This window comes from Filicampus tigris, chromosome 9 (genome assembly GCF_054856515.1).
Source record: "Filicampus tigris isolate MCC_2025a chromosome 9, RoL_Ftig_1.0, whole genome shotgun sequence".
NCBI lineage: Eukaryota > Metazoa > Chordata > Actinopteri > Syngnathiformes > Syngnathidae > Filicampus > Filicampus tigris.
In genome coordinates this window covers 6141128-6165578 of record NC_141225.1, presented here as the reverse complement: position 1 = coordinate 6165578, position 24451 = coordinate 6141128, and the positions used below count along the sequence as shown (strand labels likewise).

Below are 24451 nucleotides of genomic sequence, written 5' to 3'. Positions count from 1 at the left end.
ATGCTCGCCGAGCTCAGGTCTCATAAGAGTTTCGCATTCTTCACATAATTTTTGATAGGACATAAAGAGACACAATAGGGGATACTATGGGACACTATGGGGAATAATAGGGTACTTGTAGGAAAAACAAGAAATGATTGGACATACTCAGGGACATTAATGGATACTATAGGAAAAACAAATGGGGCATAATAGGAGACACAATGGAACATTATGGAACATAATGAGCAACAATATGGGACAAAATTGAATCAAATGGGACCCAATGCCAAATTGAGATTTGTTACATTCGTCTTACAAGTCTTACATTACTGGCATATGAATTTTTTAGGCATATTTTTCATTATGGGACACTATGGGACATAGTAGGGTAAACTATAAGACCGAATGGGGCAGAATAGGGGTCATCGTAGGGGACATTTTGGAACATAGTGGGACAAAATAAAATATAATAGGAGCTAATAGGGGACATTTAGGACGCTATGGGACAAAATGGGTTATATGGTAGCATTTTGATGAACCATCAAGTCTGTGCACATTTTTTGTCATCTGCTTTATTATAAAAAAAATACACAAGGACACAAAACCCAACATAAGATAATGACATCGGTGCTTCAAAACATGCAAGTATTTACATCATCTTGTACATACATACATGCTGTATCCTATTAACAAATGAGCTTCATGGATGCAAATCGTGGTTGATTCTGGCAACAAATGGTCAGCGCAAAGGGCAAAAGGCAGCGCTTTTCAGCTATTGCTTTAGATGAGGAGAGCATCTCTGTGATGACGAAACGCTGCAAGGCATGCTACGTTCCGCCACTTTCATTTAGGATGACGCAAAACACGCTGGACACATCTCAAAACCTTTGAACTTGGAAACCGAACAAGTTTTTAACTACGGAGAGCTAAATCAGTGTGGATTAACAGCTAAATTAAATAGTTTGTTTTGAATTTTTCAGATCCTATTCCTGACTATCTCAATGAAGCTTCGTGTACACCATAGAATTTAAATGTAGTGTAATTTAAGTTCTGCAGATATTGATAATGTAATTTTAAAACAGTTACTGTCAAAAACATTAACATTGGAACAAATGATGCTAACAACAAAGCAATGCGCTTCTTTCTCCTATTGTTTACACCTCTATGTGTGGTGCTCAGGGACATACTAGCATAGTAGCATAGCATCCGAGCTGGCTTACGTTGTCTTTGAAGCCACTTTTATGCTTTTTGAATAAGATGATCTAGCCTTGGGCGGGATATGTTCCTGGTAATGTCATAATGCTCGGTAGCCATGCTACTGTGCATTAACATAAATTTCAATGTTGTGTTGCGGTGCGCCGCCAGTCTAGGGAATGCATGTGGCTGTGAAGGATCGTTAGGTTTCCACTGCAGGTCCAAGTGCCTAATTCCAATGTAATGATTTAGTACATTATACGACATTTGTATCTCCTCGTGTCAACACTGGGCAGTGACAACAAGGACATTAACAATACAGTGGTACCTCAACTTACATGTTAAATTTGAATTACCATGTGCTAAGTCGTGGCAACTTCACAACAAGCAACAGTTTGGCCGATAGTGAACAATTTAAAAAAAGAGGCCAACTGCTTGCTTCAAGCTGTTTATTGCCACTCCTGGTTGAACTTTACTGGAAAATGAAACATAAAACAAAGAAACTTACACAATGTGTCTTTAACCTAAGCATATAACCTTACGAGTCCGCTAGTTTATAGCTAACATACCGGTACAATGCAAAATGCCACAGACGGGCGAATGAAACCAGCATTGATAATGGATTATTTAAACCTTATAACAATTTATATTTTAACATAACACATGCAGACAGAGCGAGCATACAGCAGTACTCACAGGCATATAGTCTTTATCCTATACCAAAAACGATTAACATTACAGTAGTTAGCGTGATGGTCTTGATGCGTTTCATCACCAAATCTAAATGCAGTATGTCTGTATATTATACTGCTCCCTGGTAGCCAAAGTGGGCACACCAGACACAATACACAAATGCATGAAATTATGATACACAGACTGTTTGATTCTTCAAATTATATCTAATAATGTTTTCACGGTATGTTTTTTTATACAATAAGATAATGAAGTGCTTCTTTTCAGATTAAACATATATATATTTATTTTTTTTTTTTTTAATTGTGGGGGTGCCATGTCCATTTTAATGTTAAAAGATGTTTGGAGATATGAGTGTTTTGAATTAGAAGCATGACCATGGAACAAATTAAATTGTAATTCAAGGCACCACTGTACATAAAATAATACAAATATTAACATTACATAGAGTTAAAGTTGGCCTGGGCTGAGTCTTCCACCCCATTGATTTAAATGAGATTAACCTCCAGCTCCACTGGCTGCCATCTGCAATTATTTATCTTACTTCAGTGGACGTCAGGCTGGCACTGACTGGATATCCGATCAGTGAGTTTACGCTGCACTCGCATTGGCAGATATCCAATCCAATCCAATCTGATTTTTAGCATGATGAATTCCCATCTGAAGATATCAGAATCCATGCCTGTTTTTTTTCTGATGCTTCCCTGGCACATATCCCACTGGTGCCACTTGGGAGCAAAAAAAAAACTGAATTGGTTTCACTTGAACCATGCAGTGTAAATCCAGGTGACAACACCTTTGTTGCAACATTTGTGTATGCTGTAAAATCTGAGTTTGGAAAAACACAAAATTATGATTTTCGGACATAGCTGCCAAATCCAATCCCTTACCGTCTGATGCTAAATAAAATCCTAATCAATCCCAATCCCCGCAAAAAAATCTCATTAGAAACTGTTTTGATTCACACATTCATGTTTATGCACAGTTTAAGGTGAGTGAGGTTTTACATCCATGCGGTCGTTTTAGTTGGCACAATAACAGCATCCCTGCCTACTTCGCATTGATGTTCACTCAAGTCTTGAGACAGATCCCAAAATCTCAAAACGTCCTCCTTTCAATCTCAATGCATACGCGGACAAGCCACCTTGGTGACATGAACAGCAAAATTCTCGAGCAGGACCAGAACCCTTCTATTCTGCCTTCTATTTGCAAGTTGATGTCAGGTACGTTAAGTGTGCAAAGCTGTGGGAAGGAGGGCAAAGCATGCTCTACAAACTAAACCCAAACTTTAATCCATCTCAGACTTCAGTCTAGAAGTATTTTGAAATGAAAGAAAGTCAAGTCGGGTCACTGTGTAAGCAGACAGTAATATGTAAGATGGGATGCCTTGAAACCTAAACTGAATCTATTCTACTGAGTCTTTTGCTGAGCAGGTTTCATGACAAGTCGGGTTAAGTCATGCAAAGTTTCAGTAATTGAATGAAGGACTTCAATGGTTAGGGTTTTTGCTGGTTACTTCTTGGCCGCCAAGGAGGCCAGCTGACCGTCGATGTCCTCCTCTGGCTGCAAAGCGTGCCACTGGGCGATGGGGCGGCGCGGGTTGGCCAGCATGTCGGACCAGTGCTTGAGACCCAGCCCGGTGGCCTTGCTGCCCACAAAGATCTTGCCGATGGCATCGTTCTTGCCGATCTTGTCGTAGTCGAACACCGTGACAGCAACAAGGATTTTCTGCAAATGTTATGAATGCACATATTTTAAAATATTATTATTTCATTATTTCATTTTTGTTTATTCTTCTTGTCTTCTTGGTAAGTGGTGGGCCCTACAACTCTCCACTGGCCACTGATGCATACATACTGTATAGTGTATATGGGTACCGGCGTGCCAATAAAACAACATGAAACCAACTCTTCATTTCCATTGCTTTGGGACAATTACAATTTCTGAAACGATTGTGACAAGTCATAATATAAATTTGACATACCTTCATGAATGAAGCTGTATTATTACAGCAATAATGTCATATTGTTGTCAAGAACAAAAGGTCTATTTTTGGAGAATATACCGTAGTCCTATTTATTTATTTTTTAGAAGAAAACGATTCCAGAACAAAAGGCAGAATACTCCATGAAGAAAGTTGGATTTTGAATCTTCACTTCTGAAAATATGACTTTCATCACATGTTAAACCTTGCCTTCAATCCTACTAAAACCTGTGACTAGTTCAGCGTTTACCCCGCCTACCACCGAAGAGAGCTGACCCTCATGAAGATAAGCGGTTGAGAAAATGGATGAATGGATCCTACTAAGCTGAGATTCAAACCCAGAACTTCAGAACTCTGAGGCTTAAAAGGCTGTGAGACTTGCTAGCCACTCGTCCATGTAAGGAAATTCAGACTTGTATTTTGAGTCACTATCTACTTACTCGTACTAGTAGAATAATCCTGCAAGGATCTAGTTTGACATCTACTGTACCTGCATCTGTTCCAGTGGGATTTCAAAGCTGAAGGATTCGTTGTAGTATGGGTTAAGGGTGTTCTTCTTCACCGTTGTTTTTTTCTTCTTCAGACGCTTACCCCCCTGCAGCAGCTGAATCTTCACATATGGGTCTGCATAGGACGGAAATATATATTAGCTATTGTCCACTTTCATTCAAGGGATCCTCGGTTTAACGGTCGTGACACGGCATGACCATGTTAAGAAAGTTATGCAATGCAATAGTTTTCGCAGCGGCATCACAATACTTTTACAATATTTTCACTTGGCACAAGAAGACATACCTCAGTCACGCCATACTTAATGTTTTATATTTGATTGTTTTATATTTATGGGCAATGAAACCCTTATTTAAAACTCCCATTTGAAACTCTAACCCTTGTTTGATGCCCAATACTAGGCTTGAAACGCTCGTTTGAAATCCTAACCCTAATTTGAAACCCGAACCTTGGCTTATAACCCTGCTCGAAGCCACTGTACTGGCATTTGTTTTGAAATAAATCCTCTTCCTACCGGATAATCCACAGGCATCCATCTTTTTCAAGTTCTTGGCCTCCAGGATGCAGACAGTGAGCTTCCCGGCAGTGGGGACATAACGCAGGGAGATGCAGATGTCCCCGAGTTTCTCAGGCTGAAAAAGCACAGATGCCAGAGTTGTCAGGTATGAAGACTGGTGTTTAATTAAGAATAATGAAGCGATGTTAGAAATCATGTCTCAAGTCATTGCCAGGACCAGCTGTGCTGCTTCTCCCTTGACAGGTCAACTAACCATTTTGAAATCTCTCATCCAGTATCTCACTTCAGTGTAAAAGAGATTTAAATAAAACAGTGACTTTATAGGAATAGCTGAGTCTCAAAGTGGGAAATTTCAAATTAGCAGCCTATTTCTGAAAATGTGTCTGTGAGCAAGCGAGTCTTTATGAATTTTGCTGGATTGTGGCATAACAGTGGAGCTAATGTTCCTAATACTGCTCCCACACTGGGTTCAGGAAGCTTGGCGATGAAGTGATGCCACACGAGTGAAAATGTCGGTCTATATAAGCAGCAACTCACCTAGTTGCAAGACCTTAGTTCAGCCCCCTGTTGTGATGCTAATGAAATCTGGACTCTGCATTAACGTGAGACAGAACTGCCCAACACAACTGAAGAATGTAAAGTGTTACAGGGGGATGTTTACCCTTTGTGTGTTTTGAGAAAAGGATGTCAGAGACCTTCTATTAAAACACCTGGGAACTGCATTATATTACATACAATACAATGACATCATTTTGGTTTGCGTGAGCACCTCCTCTTGATCGGCGCTCTCCAGGTCCCGCCATTCCTCGATGGGCCGACCAAGGTCGATGGTGTTCATGGGCAGCTTCACCTCGCCGATGACATCGTGCTTGGAGAAGCGGTCGTAGTCGAAAACGGACATCACTAGAGTTTTGCCACCGAGCTCTTCGTATGGCACCTTGCATGCAGGACAAAAATCAGCATTTAAGAAACCGATGCAGACCTTATGCTCAAATCGTAAATGCAGCCTCTTGCAAAGACGAGCATTATTATCAAACTTGTACTTTTCCTTTTGGAAATTTGACTGATGGCCAGCCAATCGCTAGGCAAACAAGCAAGTATTCATACTCACATTGACACCTTTGGGCAATTTAGAGTCCTCCATGAATTTAATGTTTGTTTTTGGAAAGTGGGAGGACGCCACAGTAACCGCAGAAAACCAATGCAAACACTGGGAGAACTTCACACAAGAAGGCCGATACTAACCACTAGTTCAACGTGCTCATCCTAATTCATCCATCTGTCTATTTTTTGATAGTAATACCGCTTTCTCTCATCAGGGTCTTTAGCGAACTGGAGCTCTACCAGCTGTCTTTGGTCAAGAGAAGCGGGATACACCCTTGACTGGTCACCACCCAATTGGAGGACACCCGAAGACATACAAGCACTCATATCGGCGACCGGTCCAGAGTGCACCCTGCCTCCCGCCAAAAATCAGCTGGGGTAACCTCCAAAGCACCTGCGACTAGGGTTGGGCATCGGGAACCGAGTGGAACCGGGACTAGCACTTCGGTTCTTCCGGAATTGTTCAGGTTTTAAAATGTCGGTGCCACATTTCAATTCCTAATCTGTGTGCGCGTGGCACGGCGCAATCACCAGCAGACACCAGCGAAGTACAACCAATAGGAAATGTGTGTACGGCGCGCTGGCGAGCTGCAAATGCTGACAACACACAGACAGCAACAAAAGACTACAGGATAATGCCTGCGGGGTGTGATAATTATGAATGCTCGACACAGGTCAAAAGTGTGGCTGCGCTTCATAAAAAAAGACCAAGCCGCTCAGTGCAACACGTAAAAAAATTAATCACGTGCAAAGGAGGTTACAGGTCTAATATGATTAAACACCTCCGTTTACATGGGGTGGAATTGTTCAAGTGTTCGGTCTTTGACTCTTTACGTCGACCTACCGGTGTTCTGAAATTCCTTCCTACCCGTCAAGACGTCCTACCAATGCTTATTGTGCTTGCCCACGCAGGCTCACAACGCCAATAGTGAGGTGGGGTCGCCAGCTCCGAGTCCGACCCTCAGCCAAGTGATACGGACTGTACTGCAGTCAGAATCGGGTAAGTATACAAATGAATTATGTTTAATGCCCACATCGAGCATAAGTTTATCTTTTTATTCACACGCTTGGCTGGGTGTTAAGTAGCATGCATTATTGTCTTGTATTTTCTTGAGGTTCTCCAAAATAAGAGCTCGCTTGTGGATAATTCAAGATCATAGGTTTGATACAGTATTTGTCAAAAACATCCATTGAGAAAATCATAGGAAAATTCATAAACAGTAGAAAAGTTTGTGATACAAATATTTTTATATTTAAAAAACAAAAAGATACAGAATCAAGAATCGTTAGGAACCGGAATCGAATCGAGGAATTGGAATTGCCCAAACTCAAATGATGCCCAAACCTACCCATGACCTTAATGAGGAGAAGAGGTATAGAACATGCATGGATGGATGTACAATTGATTAGTCAAGAGAATTTCCAATCTCAATAAAGTGCCAATCCCCAGGCTCCTGTGAAAAACTGAAATAGGCTAGCTAAAGTGTATCGCGAGACATTGAATGTTGAAAATGAAGACACGTTCATCTCAAAAGAGGAATGACTTTACACATAGTAAGATTGGCTCTGCACCTGCAGCAAATGTGCAGACAGCCAGAACTTTCAATCCGACCCAGAGACATTTGTCGAGTCCCTGCAGAACTTGTTAGCTGAGACAAGCAGCCTTACAAACCTGGCATACCACATTCCTAATAGACTTTGGTGCTCTCATTTACTTGGGCTTTTTACAGACTTACCTTGAAGACAAAGGTCTCATTGAAGACAGGGTTGAGCGTTTTCTTGTGGACTTTGGTGTCAAACTTCTTCTTCTTGTCAGGGAAAAGCAGGACTCGAACATATGGATCAGAAGTCCCGCCCGAATCCATTGACATGAGGTCCGCCGCTTGAAGGATGCCGACGGTGAGCTGTACATGGAAATAAGATGCAACCATGGCTTGATTTATGTCGGAATCACTTTTTGCAGACACCTACCAAGTATCACAATCAGTCAACGCACGTCTCGACTGACTGGAGATGTATTAAATTCTCCAATGTCACAAAGGTTAGATCAACAACTCCTCCCAACAAAACAACATTATGTCGTTTTTCTTCCAGCAGACAGTGATCACTGGTTGGCAACTGAGAAAATTGCAAACTGCACAACCTGACAGGTACTCATCACTTGTGCACTTGCTTTGGAATCAGCCCTGAAAAACTGAAGAAAATTATGCACCACTGGCCTCACTCACTTTGCATTTTAGTGTTGGAGAACAGAATTAGTCCAATTCTTGCTTCCGCAGGATTTTGCCCCAAAATATCTTCACAATAGCCTTTTCATTTGACCATTTATGACTCACACATCTTGTATATAACAGATTAACACTTTAGCTATTCACAATGGGTATTCTTGCAAGGCTCGTGCTGAGTGGGTACCTAGCATTGTGACAGAGTTTAAGTGGGAATGACTAGGAAATCCCCCTTAATACTAAAACATCTTATAATGGCTCCTCACTTTACGTGGGAGTGGCATTCCGACACGAAATGCGCCATAGTCAATCCACAAGGCTGATGCTGGAGTAATTTCACAATTACAGCACATATTTGTATTTTTAAAATAAAAACAAACACTTTTAGGCCATACTTACAAAACAACATGCTCTGTTCGTAACCTCCCAATGCCGTATGTCAGAACGTCATAAACCGAAGGTTTATCGATTCAACTAGCTTTAGCTAGGGAACCACTGACCTTTGTATTTTCAAAGTCATAATCAATGGAATATTGCAGCTTGCCCAGCTTCTCCTGCTCTTTTTCCTCTTCCTCCTTCTCCTCTTCCGTGAGCCCGGTCTCTCCCTCATCATCGTCATCATCCTGCAGTTTCTGCGATAGTGAAGTGACAACAACATGATGACATCAAATGTCAAAGGACTAAGGAGCCCGACGCCATGGGGCCCCCTGTAATTCACTAGCATGCCACGGAACCCCGTTGGGTCCACGGCTTAGCTTCCGATTAAGTGAACCCAAAAATATTAACACAGATTTAATTTTTTTTAGCAATTCTGTCCTCTCTTTTGAGCTCTTCTGACATGCTAGTGCAGGACAGGGGCAGCCAGTGGAGTAATCACATGCGCGTTTCATCAGCATTCCATCACTCTCCTGAGCCGCCTGTTCAAGAGGCTTAAGTTGCTAAGTGGTTAAAATATTCCTATTCAATGCAAGGGGATGTTTTGTGTGCTAAGCAATACAGCTGACTTTTAAGCCTAATGGCACTTTCCAACTCCACAGTACTGGCATTGCTCCACTCAGTTAACCACTGCCAGACATTTTCATAACCTCTTTTACATTAACGTTTGAAAAATCAAAATAAATAAGTTCTTGGCATTGAATGTCTGGACTGTGAGAAGACAAATAAATGTGTCTTTGACAGTGAATGAGTTAAGGCTTTTATACACTTGAAATTATGTGAAAACCAGACCACACTGAACCAGTAACAAGATACAGTATACTAACAAAGAAAACTCACGGAGGAGAGCAATGGTCTAATGTATTGTCTTCTGGTAGCCACACTAATGTGAACAATTTTACGAGACTAAGAGCAACAACAAACAAAACAAACAAAAAAACTGTTTTCTGCAGCCAAATGATGACTGTGGAGGAGAATGACAGTCAGCTGTATTTACTTCTGCTACGGTACGGACACATTTTTTTCCTGAGGGCAACAAGAAAATGGACCGCTGCAGCCAAGTAGAGACTGCGGGCAAGATTGAGAGTCTCTTGTATTTTTTTTAATGGCCGCGGTAAAAACAATTTTATCTGTGACTGAGGATAGCTAGAAAATTGCAGCCAAGTGGAGAGTGTGCAGTATCATACTGCATTATCCAAAGCTGTTGCTAATGTTAGCATCCGTGTTTATTTTTGCTATTTCTAGCAGTGTATCCTCAATACAGGAATCTGCTCTACCAATGAGCAAATGGCAGTGGTTAGCCACGTGGTTTCAGCTCAGCATTCTTGCAACTCAACTGACCAAGTACTTGAAATATAGTAGTGCCTTGCATGAGGCAATAGCAAGTCGTAGCAAGTATTGGTACCACGTGGTGGAAAAAGTGGTTAAATGGTTGCGTCTGTCTCCTCCACTTTTGTATAGCACCAGTATGGAAACATATCCATTCAGCGCACAACTACTGATTTGAAGAGAACAACTTTTCATAACGGCTGCGTTACATCCATTCTGCGATTTTCAATAACATTTGTCATCATCCGGGTCATGGGCGAGCAGGAGCCTATCCCACCTGACTTTTGGTGAGAGGCAGCATACGCCCTGGACTGCTCGCCAGTCAATCGCAGGTCAGACTGTACTACAATTACTGTTCAATTAAAGCCTGCAACTATATTCCTCTTATTTGGCCTTTCAGAGTGGTTCTTAAGGTTATAACAAGTGGTTGGGGATTCATGCAGTCATCTGCATCATTTTTTATAAAACCACCACAACATGCCCTGTAGCACATGCATTGTTAGACTGTCCCTCTGTGGTCCGTATCGCTGCATTAGATGGTTAGACACTTTCTCCGGAGCAGATCATGACTTTCCAAGGTATTAAATGGGGGAGATAAACATAAAAGAAGCCATTCCGGAGAACCCGCCAACCCCCACAACAGCCAATCCACCTACCGTAGAACGGCGGTCCACCACGGTCAAGAAACACAAGGCAGATACATAGCCACAAAACAGGAAGGAAAGCAGAGAGAGGAAGAGATTCAACTCACAAGACAACAAGAGAGAGTTGTCGCTGTCGCTGTTGCTGTGAAAAACGACACACTTGTGGAGGACCTTCAGTGATGCTAATTAAGTGCTTTAATTAAAGAGCCACAATCGGTCTATGTGGGCGTCAGCCGATTAGAGTGCAGATGAATCAACATGTATGCTCTTAATTGATCAAGTGTAGCTTGTTGTGCTGTTGCCCACTCGATAGTTGTAACACAGTATGTCATTTTTCACGGCAGTGGAGTACATTTGAACAAACACAAAATCGGCAAAAATGAAGGAAAAAATGCAGGGGTCCACCGGACTACTGCTGGAGAAGAAACACATTTGTTAATGACTAAAAACATGAAGAATTACAGAACTAATATATAAAAAAATAGAGATAGGGTTGTGGTCAGGGTAATGGGGGTAGGGGTAGGAGGGGGTTAGAGTTAAGGTTGGGGGAAGGGATACAGATTTGAGTAAAAGGTTGGGGTTGAATTTAGGAGGTGTGTCAGAAAGGTTCTAGGACTGGTGTCACAAAGAATTTCATTCAAATCTAAACCCACAAGTTTCCCCCTTCGAAGTAATCCTCCTGTTGTCTAACTCACTTTTCCAGCCTTCTCTTTCCTTCATGCACTCCTGGAAGGATTCTCTGTCATCATAGCTATCTGGGTGTCATCCATGTCTTCATAACAGGCCCGCTTGATGAGCCCCGTGAGCTTAGGAATGTGGGGGGAAAAAAATCACACGGTGTCAGATCAGGTAAGTAGGGTGATTGCTCCAACACACTGATGTCCCTTTCAGCCAGGAACTGTCGGATGCTGAGGGAATTGTAAACAGGCGCGTTGTCATGGTAAAGCAGCCACGACTTGTCCCGACCTAACTCTCCCCTCTTCTTGCACACTGGACAAAACAAACACACAGTTTGATCGTCTTGCCAACATTGGAGGGGAAGTCTCAATTTTTTTTTTTTGTTTGGGTTTAAAATTGATCTTTTATGACAGCATTTCTGGTATATTTCTGACACACCCTAGGATTGGGTTTTAGGGAAGGTGGAGTGACATTTGGGGAATTAGAACTATATTTTAAGATTGGTGTTAGAGTCAGGGTTGGGGGTACAGTTAGGGGGTTAGGGTTAGAGTTTTATGTTGTGGTTGTGGTTAGGGTGATGGTTGGGGTTGGGATCGAGTTTAGGTTTCGGAAGGCATCAGGAGGAGTCATACCTCACCGCCCTCCATGTTCTTCATGTTGAAGCCGTCCTTGCCCTTCTTGCCCTTCTTGTTCTTCTTTTTCTTGCAGCAGCACTTTTTGATGATGCAGAAGCAGCAGGTGAGCACCAGCAAAGCAGCCACCACTGCGATGGCGATCAGGGCCCATGGGGGCACTAGCAGTACAAAGAAAATGTCAGATCAAATGACAAGGTTCCAAAAAAAAGAGAGTCATCACTCACATGGGATTTTGTCGATTTCATTCAAGAACTTGCTCTTGATCTCCTCAAACATATCATTCTTGCTGATTTCTGTGTTGTTGCCAGAGTTTTCCGCCACAGTGGAGATGGCGGCTGGGGTGGGGGCCATACTTGCAGTGGTAGTGACTCCAGTAGGCTCGGCGGGGGCCACTGGCTGTGGCTTCCTGAAAAGATTGAACTTCATTGCCAGAGAGACAAGGAGCGGCGTCCCTGGGCGACAAAGCGGGAAAAAAATAAGGATAATGTGACAACTATGAGTGGATGGTCTCTGTCCTTAGTAGATTGACTCCTATCACTTAAGTGGAATCTACATAGTACACCGAATTTTTCTTTATTTGTGAACAAAGTCAGTTATAACTCGATTGTCAGATCACTAAAGTCACTAAAAGCCATGATGTAGTCTGATGTCTAGGATTACAGTATGTGTTAGTACTCCAGTTAACAGTTTAGATTTTAAGGTTGTGGTTGGGAGTTAAGGGTTGTTTTATACATTTAGGGGTTGGTGTAAGGTTTAGGATCATGTATTAGGGTTACAGTTAGTGGGTTAGGTTCTAAGATCTACACAGAAATTGGGGTTAAACATTGCGGTTGTTGCAATTAAAGGGTTAGTTTTAGGTATTAGAAGGACTATGTGTAGAATTCAGGGCCATCTAGTGGTCAACTAAAAGAATGCAATGACCTAAGATGGAAGCTCATGCATTTTGAAGCACACGCACTACGGTGCCTCCGAGAGAGAACAGGTCGCAAGCCTATCAACAGTTTCTTTAGCAGACTTGCAAGCAAAATGTCATCACAAAGGACTTCTAGTATTCTCTCAAGTCATGATGTATTGCATTCTTTACACATGCAGTAGTCATGATGCTTTGCGACTACGTTCACAAAGTTTGTCTCCTTCAAGTATCCGTAGCACACAGATGGCAGCGAAACATGGCAGTCTTCTTTAGGGGAGGCGCACCCTATGTAATGTAATTAGAGATTACTTCACCTACGATTACATAAAAATAATTATGTTGATGTGATAGAGCATATTTTTTTGCATGTTGTTGAAATGAATGATCATTGACAAATCAAAACATTCTATACATTGTTGCATTAAGTTTAGGCTTATGTTTTATCTGTAGGATTATGGGTTATGGTGGATTTAGGGGTAGGTTTGATGTTTTAGTTTTGGCGGTCGGGTTAAGGATTGTGGATAAGGTGTTGCTGTTCAGTGTAGGATTATGGTTAGAGAACTATAGGTCAATAAATATGTGGTTTGTACAACACATTGCATCAAACAGATTTTTGAGCTGTGCATGAGCACACACTCTCAGTAGGGATAAACACAAACGCATCCGTTACGTCCGACGACAAGAAGACTTAATGTCCAAGTGACAAATGGACAAAAGTCACAGTTTCTCCGAGCATAATGTTCCAGACGAGATGGATGAGGCTGACTCAAGATGGAATTAAAGAATCCTCCTGGGCAGGTGCAGAGGGAAGGAGGGAGGGAAGCCATTTACTTTCATTTATGACTTTTTTTCAAGATTAAATAGCGTTGTAGTCAAGTTGAATGAAACGGCTGTTGTGTGAACAGACGATCTCGGCACTTGAATCACGGCAGTGTCCTTAAGGAGTTTCTGTACCCAGGGTTGATTTCCCAGTTGGCACACGAATAAGAGTGGGGGAGGCCCTTGAATGTCACTGAACTTTGGAAAATTAAGGAAAAACCAAGACACTGGACCGAATATTTACACAAATCTGGCAGGAATATTTTTTAGTCAGGACCTTGCATGCAGGGGTGCCAAAAAGGCAAGAGAAAAAAAGCAGAAGGATTTTAGGGGCCCATGATTGCCAGTAGGGGTGAGCGATATGAACAAAATGTTCCTTTCTCGATATTCATGCCAGATATCTCACTAACGATATGATAATGACAAGTGATCAACATAAAGAGTCAGGATTAAATGTATTTTCACATTGCACTGCAACTGTGCTTTAACAACTTTATGCCACAACAGAAATGTTTGTTGTGTTCCTTTGCGTGTGTGTGTTAACCGTCTCAATGTGTGTGTTTTTCTGTACCAATTTGTCCATATATGTGTGGCTTGACGCATTACGGAACTTTAGTACGGAAGTCCGCCACTCAAGGAATGATGCCCCCAAACCCGACTAGGACCGGCAAAAAATAACAGTTGACCACTCACTCCCACACATTTTGAGGCTCCCCATACAATATGCTGCATTGTATCAATTGTTTCTATATCTTTTTCTTTTATAGTGTCATTCAAGGAAAACAGGTTGGTACAAACGATAATCATAAGGAATGTGTGTTGAAAGGCGAGGCTCGCCCTTATTTTAATCACTGTTATGTATGAAATTATAAATATGGTTACGCATTGCTATAAAACATTATACTGAAAATACTGTATTTATATGGTTTGATGGCGCACGGCTGCGTCTAGCTGGCTTATGACACGGAAATGGATTTGTTGCGTGTATGCTGGCTGTCTGAGTTTCTGTTTGTGTGTGTTTGTGTCTTCGTCCGTAAGATGATTGTCATTGGCTGGCTTTAGCTGTCGATCAACGGCAAACTTGAATGGAGGTATGTGGTTGTTTGCCCTGAGCTGTACATGCAGCGCGAGCGTGCAAAGTCCGCATGATGATATTGTCTTAATTTTGTATCTTAATATCTTGAATGTTCATATCTCAATACAATATTAATACGATAACGATATATTGCCCAGCCCTAATTGCCAGCGGCGCAGAGAGTGCCTTAATTGAATGATAATACTGACAAAATTACATGACGCTTTCAATTTAAGTATTTTCAGGTAATTAAGCTTAATGGTGTTTTATGTTCAATTATTTAAAGAATCTAGCATATCCGTTTTGTAGCAGTTGATTGAATCTAAAGGAATTCCATTATACTATCAGTACTTACCCTACTAAGTAACTTCCATGATTTCCGTTTCTCAAATAAGGCAATAGTCCAAAATATCAATAAAATGCATTGTATCAAAATTTTCTGCTGGCCTTGTGGCTGGTTATGGGCGGCACAGGAAGATTTATTTTCATGTAGCGACCCATAATCCTTGGTCGTATCCCTGTCCCTTGCTGCTATACTTGACTAAAGTCAGGAAGAAAAGAAAACATAACCCCAAATTCACACAAACGTGGCAATAATCGACTTTAATATAGTAATGTACTAAAGGTCGAAACTGTTCATGACATGCTGTTTGCTCTGATGTCGCACTAAACACAAACGTACGAAAAATAAAGACACAGGACCCAAAATATACACAAATGTGAAAATAATGTATTTGGCCAAGACAGAGCAAGATGCTGCTTGGCGCTATGAATCACTGAACTCAGCAAAACAACATTTGCACAAATCTGTTATCGTATGACTGCTCTCTCAAAGTGCAAAATGATTTTCCGCATCAATGATTCTAACTTTTCTTTTTTAAAGTTTTAATAGAATTAAAAAAAAAAAAAACAAGAAGTGGTTACCCTTGCACACTATGTTTATTATTGCATTCAATCCACAACAAACTGTGGCTCGTATTTTTGTTCGCTCTCACTGTTTATCTTGGACGCATCAATAAATGAGAGCGACCAGATACCGCAGATGACCATTGAATTCACTCTGTCAGAAAAAAACAAGCAGTTATTCAAAGTGTTTATCCGCTTTATCAAATGTTTTTTTATTCCCCTTGATTTTTTTACTGCAGTTGGATTGGTTTATGGCAACATTTGGTAGTTATCCCACGTCTGGATGATGACTCAGCTCAGCCTCGGGCAAAAAAGAAAAGTTGCAATAATGCACATTTGGAGACGTAAAACATTTTGACATTGAACGTCGTTAAAACTGCTAATAAGCAGACATGCTGAGTGAGTATTTCAGGATTCTCAGTCAGTTGCTTGCGGCTCTGTTGCCTTTGTTACTATTTTATCTATTTTATCAGGTGTGTGTGTGTGTATGACAAACATTGAATGCAGTGGTAATGACTATGATGTATATTTTTATATATTTATATAATATTATAGTGAGAAAAAAAATACCTTGTAGAAATAATCTGTCTGTTACCGCTGGGTCAAATTTACATTTTCATGTTATGTGTGTCATGTTTTCATGTGGGTTTTTTTTTTTTAACCTTTATTATAGGTCTCTTGGTCTACTGGTATTTGTTTCTTTGGTGAGCATCAGAGAGAAACAAAGGAAGATGTGGTAAATGTGCAATCAGAATGTTTGTGCAACAACCTCTCAAAAAATAAATTAAATGATTTGTAGCGATTACTGGAAAATAATGTATAAATTAGACTCGGCTGCAGATTTTTAGCACAGTGTGTCAGTGATACACTTATATATTTAATATACCATGAATGGGAAGGTGATTGCAAATTTACGTGTATATGTAATTCAAATTAAAGTTGTAATTTTTTGCCCTATTTTTCCCCCTTGTGTCACACATTTACCATTCCATGTAACATAGAAAATATTTTAAATATAAGAATGAAAAGTGAACATGTTCACCAGAAAAAATAAGTTAAAGTTCTTAATTCCCACTTTTTAAATGTTTTTTTTTTCTTGAACTGTGAACTTTAAATGGGTCAATTTGACCCACACCTGTTAGAAACTGTTTCTTTGGTACACCCAAAATGCCCATGCATGGGTCACCCGCTGCACGTTTAACCACTGAAAAAAACATGAATAAATCATGACATGCAAATGACTGATCTTTTTCTATAGGACATGCTGAACAAAAAAAAAGTTGAAGTGTATTGACATTAAATAAATATTAGCCCTAAATGAATGTTTAGCCAAAAAAAAGTTCCAAAAGATTAAATTAAAATGTATTGTACTTAAAAATGAACTGTATTATACTGGATTTAAAAATACATATATACGTTAAAGACAGTTATTCTTTCACTTACTACAGGGAGCCCATGTACCACCCTTTGAGAGTGACTGAACTAGACTATAGGAAAAGTGTATAAACTAGAAAGGTCTGGCGAAATGAAAACCTCAAATGGGTTTGTCAAGGCATGTACGTAGGTGATACTAGCACCTGTTTTAATTACTTTCCCTGTCAGCCTTTAACTTCTGGCCACCTGTGCAGCCAAACTTAAAAGAGTCACTGCCATGAAGATGGACAAACATGGACGATAGGTAGTTTGATTTCAGTATTAATTGCTTGACACTTGTGGATCAAATCTAAAGTAACTAGTGCACTTTGCAAAGCCATTCTTCAAATAACATTTTAGTTTTATGTCTTTGATTTATCATCTGAGAGCAAAATATCCCGCTCAAGTTACCTCAAAAAGTTACTGGAATGTAGTGCTCGTGGATAGAACTAATCCGGAAAGTGGGAAATTTCGAGAATCGTGTATGTGAGAAAAATATAAGAAAGATGCCTGTAAAGCTGAGTCAGTTTTGATCGTCCCGTTCATAGGTTGTATTTAACAGGAGAAAAATTGTATTCAAGGAAGAAAGAAAGCTATTAAAACAGTCTTTGAATCTGAATGTACTTTCTATTTGATGATTTGACATTAATTCCAAGAATTTACTCAATCAAATGTCAGTTACAAGCTTTGTAGGAAATAGTACAAGTAGAAAGATTTGATTAATTATGAAAAAAATTGCGATTAGTTAAAACATTCACAGCGCAAACGTGCGTGCGTGTGCGTGGGAGGGTTACTTTTAAAATGTACTCTGGTACAGTTACCGTACTAGTTATTAACCATATTTTTTTTAACAGGTAACGTAATACAAGTATCATAATTTTAAAGTAATTTAACTTGAAAATGTTTAATTAATTTAGATTAATCTAATACCAAATATATCCATTCATCCATTATCGATACCGCTTATCCTCACAATGGTCGCGGGCATGCTGAAGCCTATCCCAGCTGTCTTCGGGCAGTAGGCGGGGGACACCCTGAATTGGTTGCCAGCCAATCGCAGGGCACACAGAGACAAACATCCGCACTCACAATCACACCTAGGGGCAATTTAGAGTGTCCAATCAAGTTACCATGCATGTTTTTGGAATATGGGAGGAAACCGGAGTACCCGGAGGAAACCCACGCAGGCACGGGGAGAACATGCAAACTCCACACAGGGAGGCCGGAGCCGGGATCGAACCCACAACTTCTGAACTGTGAGGTGGATGTGCTAACCAGTCGACCACCGTGCCGCCCCCAAATATTCTAATGAAGACAAAATAAAAAGAAATATTACTACAATATATATTTGCATATAGTGGACCCCCAGCCCGCAAATAGCGAAAATCCATATCGTCACCCTCTTAAAATGAACGCTTAAGTCATTTTTTCTGTTGTTTCAGAAAACACGAAAAACTGAACCACATGATGATCTTATATGTATTAATATTTTCGTTTTAGGCATAAAATTGAATGACCTATTTAACGAAGAATACAGCTGATTTTACCAGAGGTGGCCAGCATCCTGAGGAGATGTTTAAATGTTTATATTTTGTCACAAGCCATTATTTTAAGAGGCTGACAATATATAGATCAGTGATTCTCAACCTGTGTGCCACTGCTGGGGCACCTCTTAGTCCAAGAGCTCGTGTGCCAAGGGAAATTAATCAATCAATATCAAATTTCACTGAATTGGCCCCAAAAATCGAGTGGTTAGCACGTCAGCCTTACAGCGCAGAGGTCATGGGTTCTAATCCGGCCCCGGCCTTCCTGTGTGGATTTGCATGTTCTCCCCGTGCCTGCGTGGGTTTTCTCCGGGTACTCCGGTTTCCTCCCACATTCCAAAAAACGTGCATGGTAGATTAATTGGCCACTCTAAACTGCTGGGTGTGATTGTCAGTGCGAATGTTTGTTTGTCTCTGTGGATAATGGATAAATGGATGGCCCGTTGCTGTCCTGTGAAAAACACTTGTGTCCAATTTTGGAAACATTTTTAATTTTCACATTAATGCGAAACGCCATTCACGTAAAGATAAGAAAATTGAAAAAAAAATGGACATAAGTGTTTTTCACATGACAGCGATGATATATACTTTTCTCTATCTATGCCAATGACTTATTCAGACAGGCATAACTAATTGATGATCTTCTATTAGATGGCAGAAATGTCATGTCATGTCATCTTCCAAACCGCTTATCCTGTACAGGGTCGCGGGGAGTTGCTGGAGCCTATCCCAGCTGACTATGGGCAAAAGGCTGACTACACCCCGAACTGGTCGCCAGCCAGTCGCAGGGCCCACGCACACAGACATCGTCACTGAGCGGGAACCGATTAGATGGCAGAAATACAGTATATAATTGATGTGTATCCACTTCAGTAATATTTTTGTTTGGTGGTGTACCATGATATTTTTTTAATTTAAAATGTGCGTCTTGTGGCGGCACGGTGGTTGAATGGTCAGCATGTCCGCCTCACAGTTCAGAGGTCGTGGGTTTGATCCGGGCTCCGGCCTCCCTGTGTGGAGTTTGCATGTTCTCCCCGTGCCTGCGTGGGTTTTCTCCGGGTACTCCGGTTTCCTCCCACATTCCAAAAACATGTGCGGTAAATTGATTGGACACTCTAAATTGCCCCGAGGTGTGATTGTGAGTGCGGATGTTTGTTTGTCTCTGTGTGCCCTGCGATTGGCAGGCATCCAATTCGGAGTGTCCCCCGCCTACTGCCCGAAGACAGGTGCGATAGGCGCCAGCACGCCTGCGACCCTTGTGAGAATAAGCGGTATCGATAATGGATGGATGGATGTGCGTCTTGACTCAATAATGGTTGAGCATCATTGATATAGATAATGGATGGATGGATGGATGGATGGATGGATGGATGGATGGATGGATGGATGGATAGATAGATAGATAGATAGATAGATAGATAGATAGATAGATAGATAGATAGATAGATAGATAGATAGATAGATAGATAGATAGATGATAGGTAGATACTGCATGTTTTGTCATACAGTAGTGTCGTACTTATCGATCAAAGATGGCCGACCTGTTGCGCATGCGCGTCGCAGATCAGGCAGGGGATGCATATCGTGCCTTGACCCACGACATAACAGGGAGGTAGTTTAAAGACTATGTGACATGATCCACGAGGGTCCATTCAGAAGTCAGACTAGAATCTAATCCAGCCCAAGAAACTTCACATGCTTGTTGTTTCGCTTGTTCTTTCGCTGTTGCGCTAATTCATCCCCTCGAGGATGCTGACTGACTTCATTCTGATGACGGTTACACTCTTATCTACTCATCAGTTAGCCAGTTATTGATGAGCATGTGATTCAGCCGCACACGCGGCGGCTGTAGGTTCCGCCGTTCGTCCGCTGGCCATTCTTTTTTGTTGCTAAGCAATCCTGAAAGTGCCTGTCAGCCTTCTGCTAGCCAATTGCCCACAACCCCTGGCGAGCGAGCCAGCCAATCCAGGGAGCAGCATTTGTCTTGCTGCCCAGTGTCAAATAATTATCACTGCAATCTAAATGTAAGACCATTCTGATTATACTTTGCCATTCCAAATCACAATTGCAATAATTGGTCATAGCAAAACAGATGGATATAGAAGACAGGAGGTGGCCTCTCAGCTTTATAATGAATGGACAGCTTTAACTTCCATAACTTGGGTTGTCTGGTTGAATCAAAGCCCAGTGGAAAATGCATCACCGCACACTTATAGTTTGTCAGATATTAACATGAAGATACATGCATTTGTTAATCCAACTCACCAGTTAAATATGGTGGTGGTGTTTCTGGTGATGGTGGTGTACGCCCCCCTCACTCCTGTCCCCACCAGTTTAGGGCTTCACTCGCTCACCAACATAGTCAGATTCCTTCCGTAAAGCAGAGACTGCAGTCTCTTCTCGCACTTCGCTCCACTGCAGCAACACACCCCCACCCCTTCCTCCTCCTCTTCCTCAGCCTCCTCCAATACCCACCATCCCCTCACACACACACACACGCACACAGACACACACGCACACCTACTGCTCTGCGACTCCCCCTTTACCTCACTTTTACACCGGGCCTCATTGGGATGCGGTTCACACAATGCAGCATGTCACCCTTTTTTTAGAGAATCACCGATGCCACAAAATGACATTCATGTGGCCACTGCTAGCTGATGAAAGGACGAGTGCATTAAGTTGATGGGTTTGTAAACTTGCCACGTTTCCTCAACTGTGCCAAAATGCGTCACAACAGAGCATGTGCGGTGGCTCTCTTTTCTGATTGGTCAGTAGCCTATGCAGAAATGTAAACAGGAAGTTGCCATACAGAGTCCATACAGCCATCCATTTTCTTTGCACTCTGTTAGGGTCATGGGTGAACTGGAGCCTATCACAGATGAATTTCGGTGGGGGAGAGCGGGATACACATGATGTGCAAACATCTAGTGCTGCCTTAATCTTTTTTTTAAATACTATATATAATATATACTAGTTCACTTACATACCCGAAGATATTGTTATACATAGGGGTGGGAACAATAATCGTTTTTTCGATGCATCGTTCGTTTTATCAAAACGATTCTGCATCGATTCAGAGGAATTAATAATCGACGTTTAAAGCATAAAATAAAATAATAAATTAAAAAGATGTGCAAGCGATTATGTGCGTTTGCACGTCAGACGTCTGTGCCGAGGCTTACGTGACAAGATGGCGGGACAAACAAAACCTCACACGAGCGGCGCAATCCTCGTTAAAAGCATCGGTTTGGAAACATTTAGTTTCTTTATTAAGTGTGAGACGTTGATAAAAATATTTCGGGAACCCAACAAAGATGACACGTTACCATCCAGAGTTGAGTGCTGCGAAAGGCGGACCCATCGGAGATGATAACAGCCGACTTACTCCGTCAGGTGCTCTAGCAACTCTCCCACCAAACCCGAAAGAGGAAGAAAAATGACCAAATCCATTGCAGAGTACATTGCATCAAATTTGCGCCCCTAATCCGTTGTGGAAAGAAGGGGCTTTCGCAGCCCCGTTGCAGCCAGTGACGCCGTATCAACAATATAAAATTCCCGTCACGTAGTAAAATAACACCAGAGAATGTAGATTACTTCTTTCCTCACACAAAAACCTAGAATATGCACACCCTCTGCAAGATTAACAGTTTAAAGTCTGTTATTTATTGTTACAAAATATGCTGCTTTATATTTTGAATAATAAACTGTTCTGTTTGATGGCAATTTCTCAGGGCTTAATGTTAATATTAATTACACCACTCACAGTAAGTTGTGGAACGAGCTCGAACTTTTATTGCTCCTAACAGAGGAAATACACAGTACAGTACTTTTACCAGCCATTGCTACAGCACCGCTCGCCATTTTCTTTCTTCCGTCTCGGCCTCTTTTTGTCCCCCAGGGACATTCTTGCTCTCTGGTTCACTTCGCCAACAGTCATTGTTCATACAATGTTAAACACTGCCCTCTGCTGTAATGCTCAATATCACGTCCAACATAAACTACACGTGAAGTAAAGGTCACCAATTGAAATATCATCCAATCTATACCGCTTAATCCTCGCAAGGGTCGCAGGCGTGCTGTCTTTGGGCAATAGGCGGCGTACACCCTGAACTGGTTGCCAGCCAATCGCAGGACAAATTGCAATATCATTTAAAAGAAAATATATTACACCAGGTGCTACCTTAGGTTAAATAAAAGCAGCATTCATTGCTAAGTTACACAGTAATGTCAATCAGACGATGCATATTGCACTTTAAGTATTAAAATACAGGTTATGCTAAATCAGATTAAGTTTAAATATGTTTTGATAATTGTTCTGTTATAGGAGAGGTTACAGACATTTGTTACAACAAATTCCGCCATTGGCACTTTTTGAAATGTGTGTTGACACACGTAAACAAGGTTGCCTTGCTACTTTAATAAAAGTCAAAGAGTGAAATATAAATCCTTGCTCTGTCTTGAGTTATACCATTTTTTAAAAAAAGGTACCAGTGTTTTAGGTTAATTATAAAATATAAGCCATTGTAGTGATGCATCGGAATCTAATCGAATCGTAGGAATCGGAATCGGATCGAATCGTCAGGTACCCATAGATTCCCACCCCTAGTTATATATCTAGTGATATTATCATTAGCATTGCTAGCACATCAACCTTACACATCAATATTGGTAAAAGCAGATGTTCCTTTCAGAACTCGTACTCAAATCGCAATGTATGGTGTCGTGACAGTTACTGTAGCAATACATTGAGTTCCCGTTCCTTTTATAGGCAGTGTGAATGGAGCTAGCGCTTGGTGTACTGTACAGTACTTGTTGGACAACAACAATTGCTTTCAACACAAGCGGACGGGAAAAGTGATTGCTTGTTGTTAAACTTTGTCGCCACATCCCATTTCTGATACTTCCTCTGGGAGTGAAAATTGTTGGATCCATTTCAAGGGAAAGGGGTAACAGTGTGATGTATAATAATTGTGTAGCAGGTTAAACTTCACATCCCTATCCCTGCATTGCCTTACATACAGGAGGCGTCCCACCTTAAATACTTTTTTAAAGCGGATGTCAACCCAAACATATTTCTTTCAAGAATATGTTCCCAGCAGGCCCATTAGTTGAAACATGAAGCATTCTGATGGATCATATGAATATGTGGACTTGAAAAAAATTATGTTTGGGTTGACTTCCGCTTTAAGTCTGACTTCACAGCCAGTGTATGAAGCAGAGCTTCAGGCTGGGGTAGCCGCTTTAGAGTACCTAGTTGTCGGCTGTGAATGCGCTCATGCCACAGAGAGATGGCATATTCCCAATTTTGCAGCCTCATTTTACATATAGCTGACCCCTGCTATTTGCGGGGGATAAGGACCGGTCTGGTCTGCAAATTACAGCAAGTAAAATTGGCGCCCGTTGAAATGCATTGTAAAAAGTAAAAATCAGTCTTTACAGTGGTACCCCTACTTATGAAAGTCTCTTCATATAAAATTTTCAAGTTACGAAAAGCCTCAACAGGAAAATATTGCCTCTTGTTACGAAAGAAATTTCAGGATACGAAAGGTAAAAGTATGGGCTGCTACTAGTGGTATGGGCTGCTATACTCGCAGCTCCAGAGTTTCCTGAACGCAACATACTCATAGCTGCTCTGCCATTAGCTATTACATAGAATCTTCCTGGCATCACATTGGCTAAGAGGGACATCTACCGTATGTGTCCCATGCGTGTAGATAGACAGGTAGATATATATGTGATAGATATATCTATGCGGCGTCCTCATTCGCCCCTCGGGCCATGAGGTGTTCCGATAGTTTTACTTGAATTAGAAACGAGGAAAAGAAAAAAGTAGAAAACCTTTTTTTTT

General features: G+C 41.2%; 1 protein-coding gene across 3 annotated transcripts in view; it reads right to left on the bottom strand.

Moving 5' to 3' along the window:
* Positions 1–534: 534 nt before the first annotated feature.
* The window catches only part of LOC147141746 (synaptotagmin-2-like), a 33226-nt gene continuing 9309 nt past the window's right edge, over positions 535–24451 (bottom strand). The window contains exons 1-9 of one of the 3 annotated variants that reach the window (XM_086041294.1): positions 20866–21032; positions 12155–12382; positions 11928–12088; positions 8710–8841; positions 7721–7888; positions 5650–5817; positions 4878–4995; positions 4344–4477; positions 535–3597 (exon numbers count right to left, since the gene is read on the bottom strand). In XM_086041294.1, the coding sequence (XP_085897420.1) occupies positions 3382–3597; positions 4344–4477; positions 4878–4995; positions 5650–5817; positions 7721–7888; positions 8710–8841; positions 11928–12088; positions 12155–12356 (1299 nt within the window). In that variant the 5' untranslated portion in view covers positions 12357–12382; positions 20866–21032 and the 3' untranslated portion in view covers positions 535–3381. Of the gene's footprint in view, positions 3598–4343; positions 4478–4877; positions 4996–5649; positions 5818–7720; positions 7889–8709; positions 8842–11927; positions 12089–12154; positions 12383–20865; positions 21033–24451 lie in introns of those variants that run through there. The other 2 variants (XM_086041293.1, XM_086041295.1) reach the window with 2 other exon arrangements.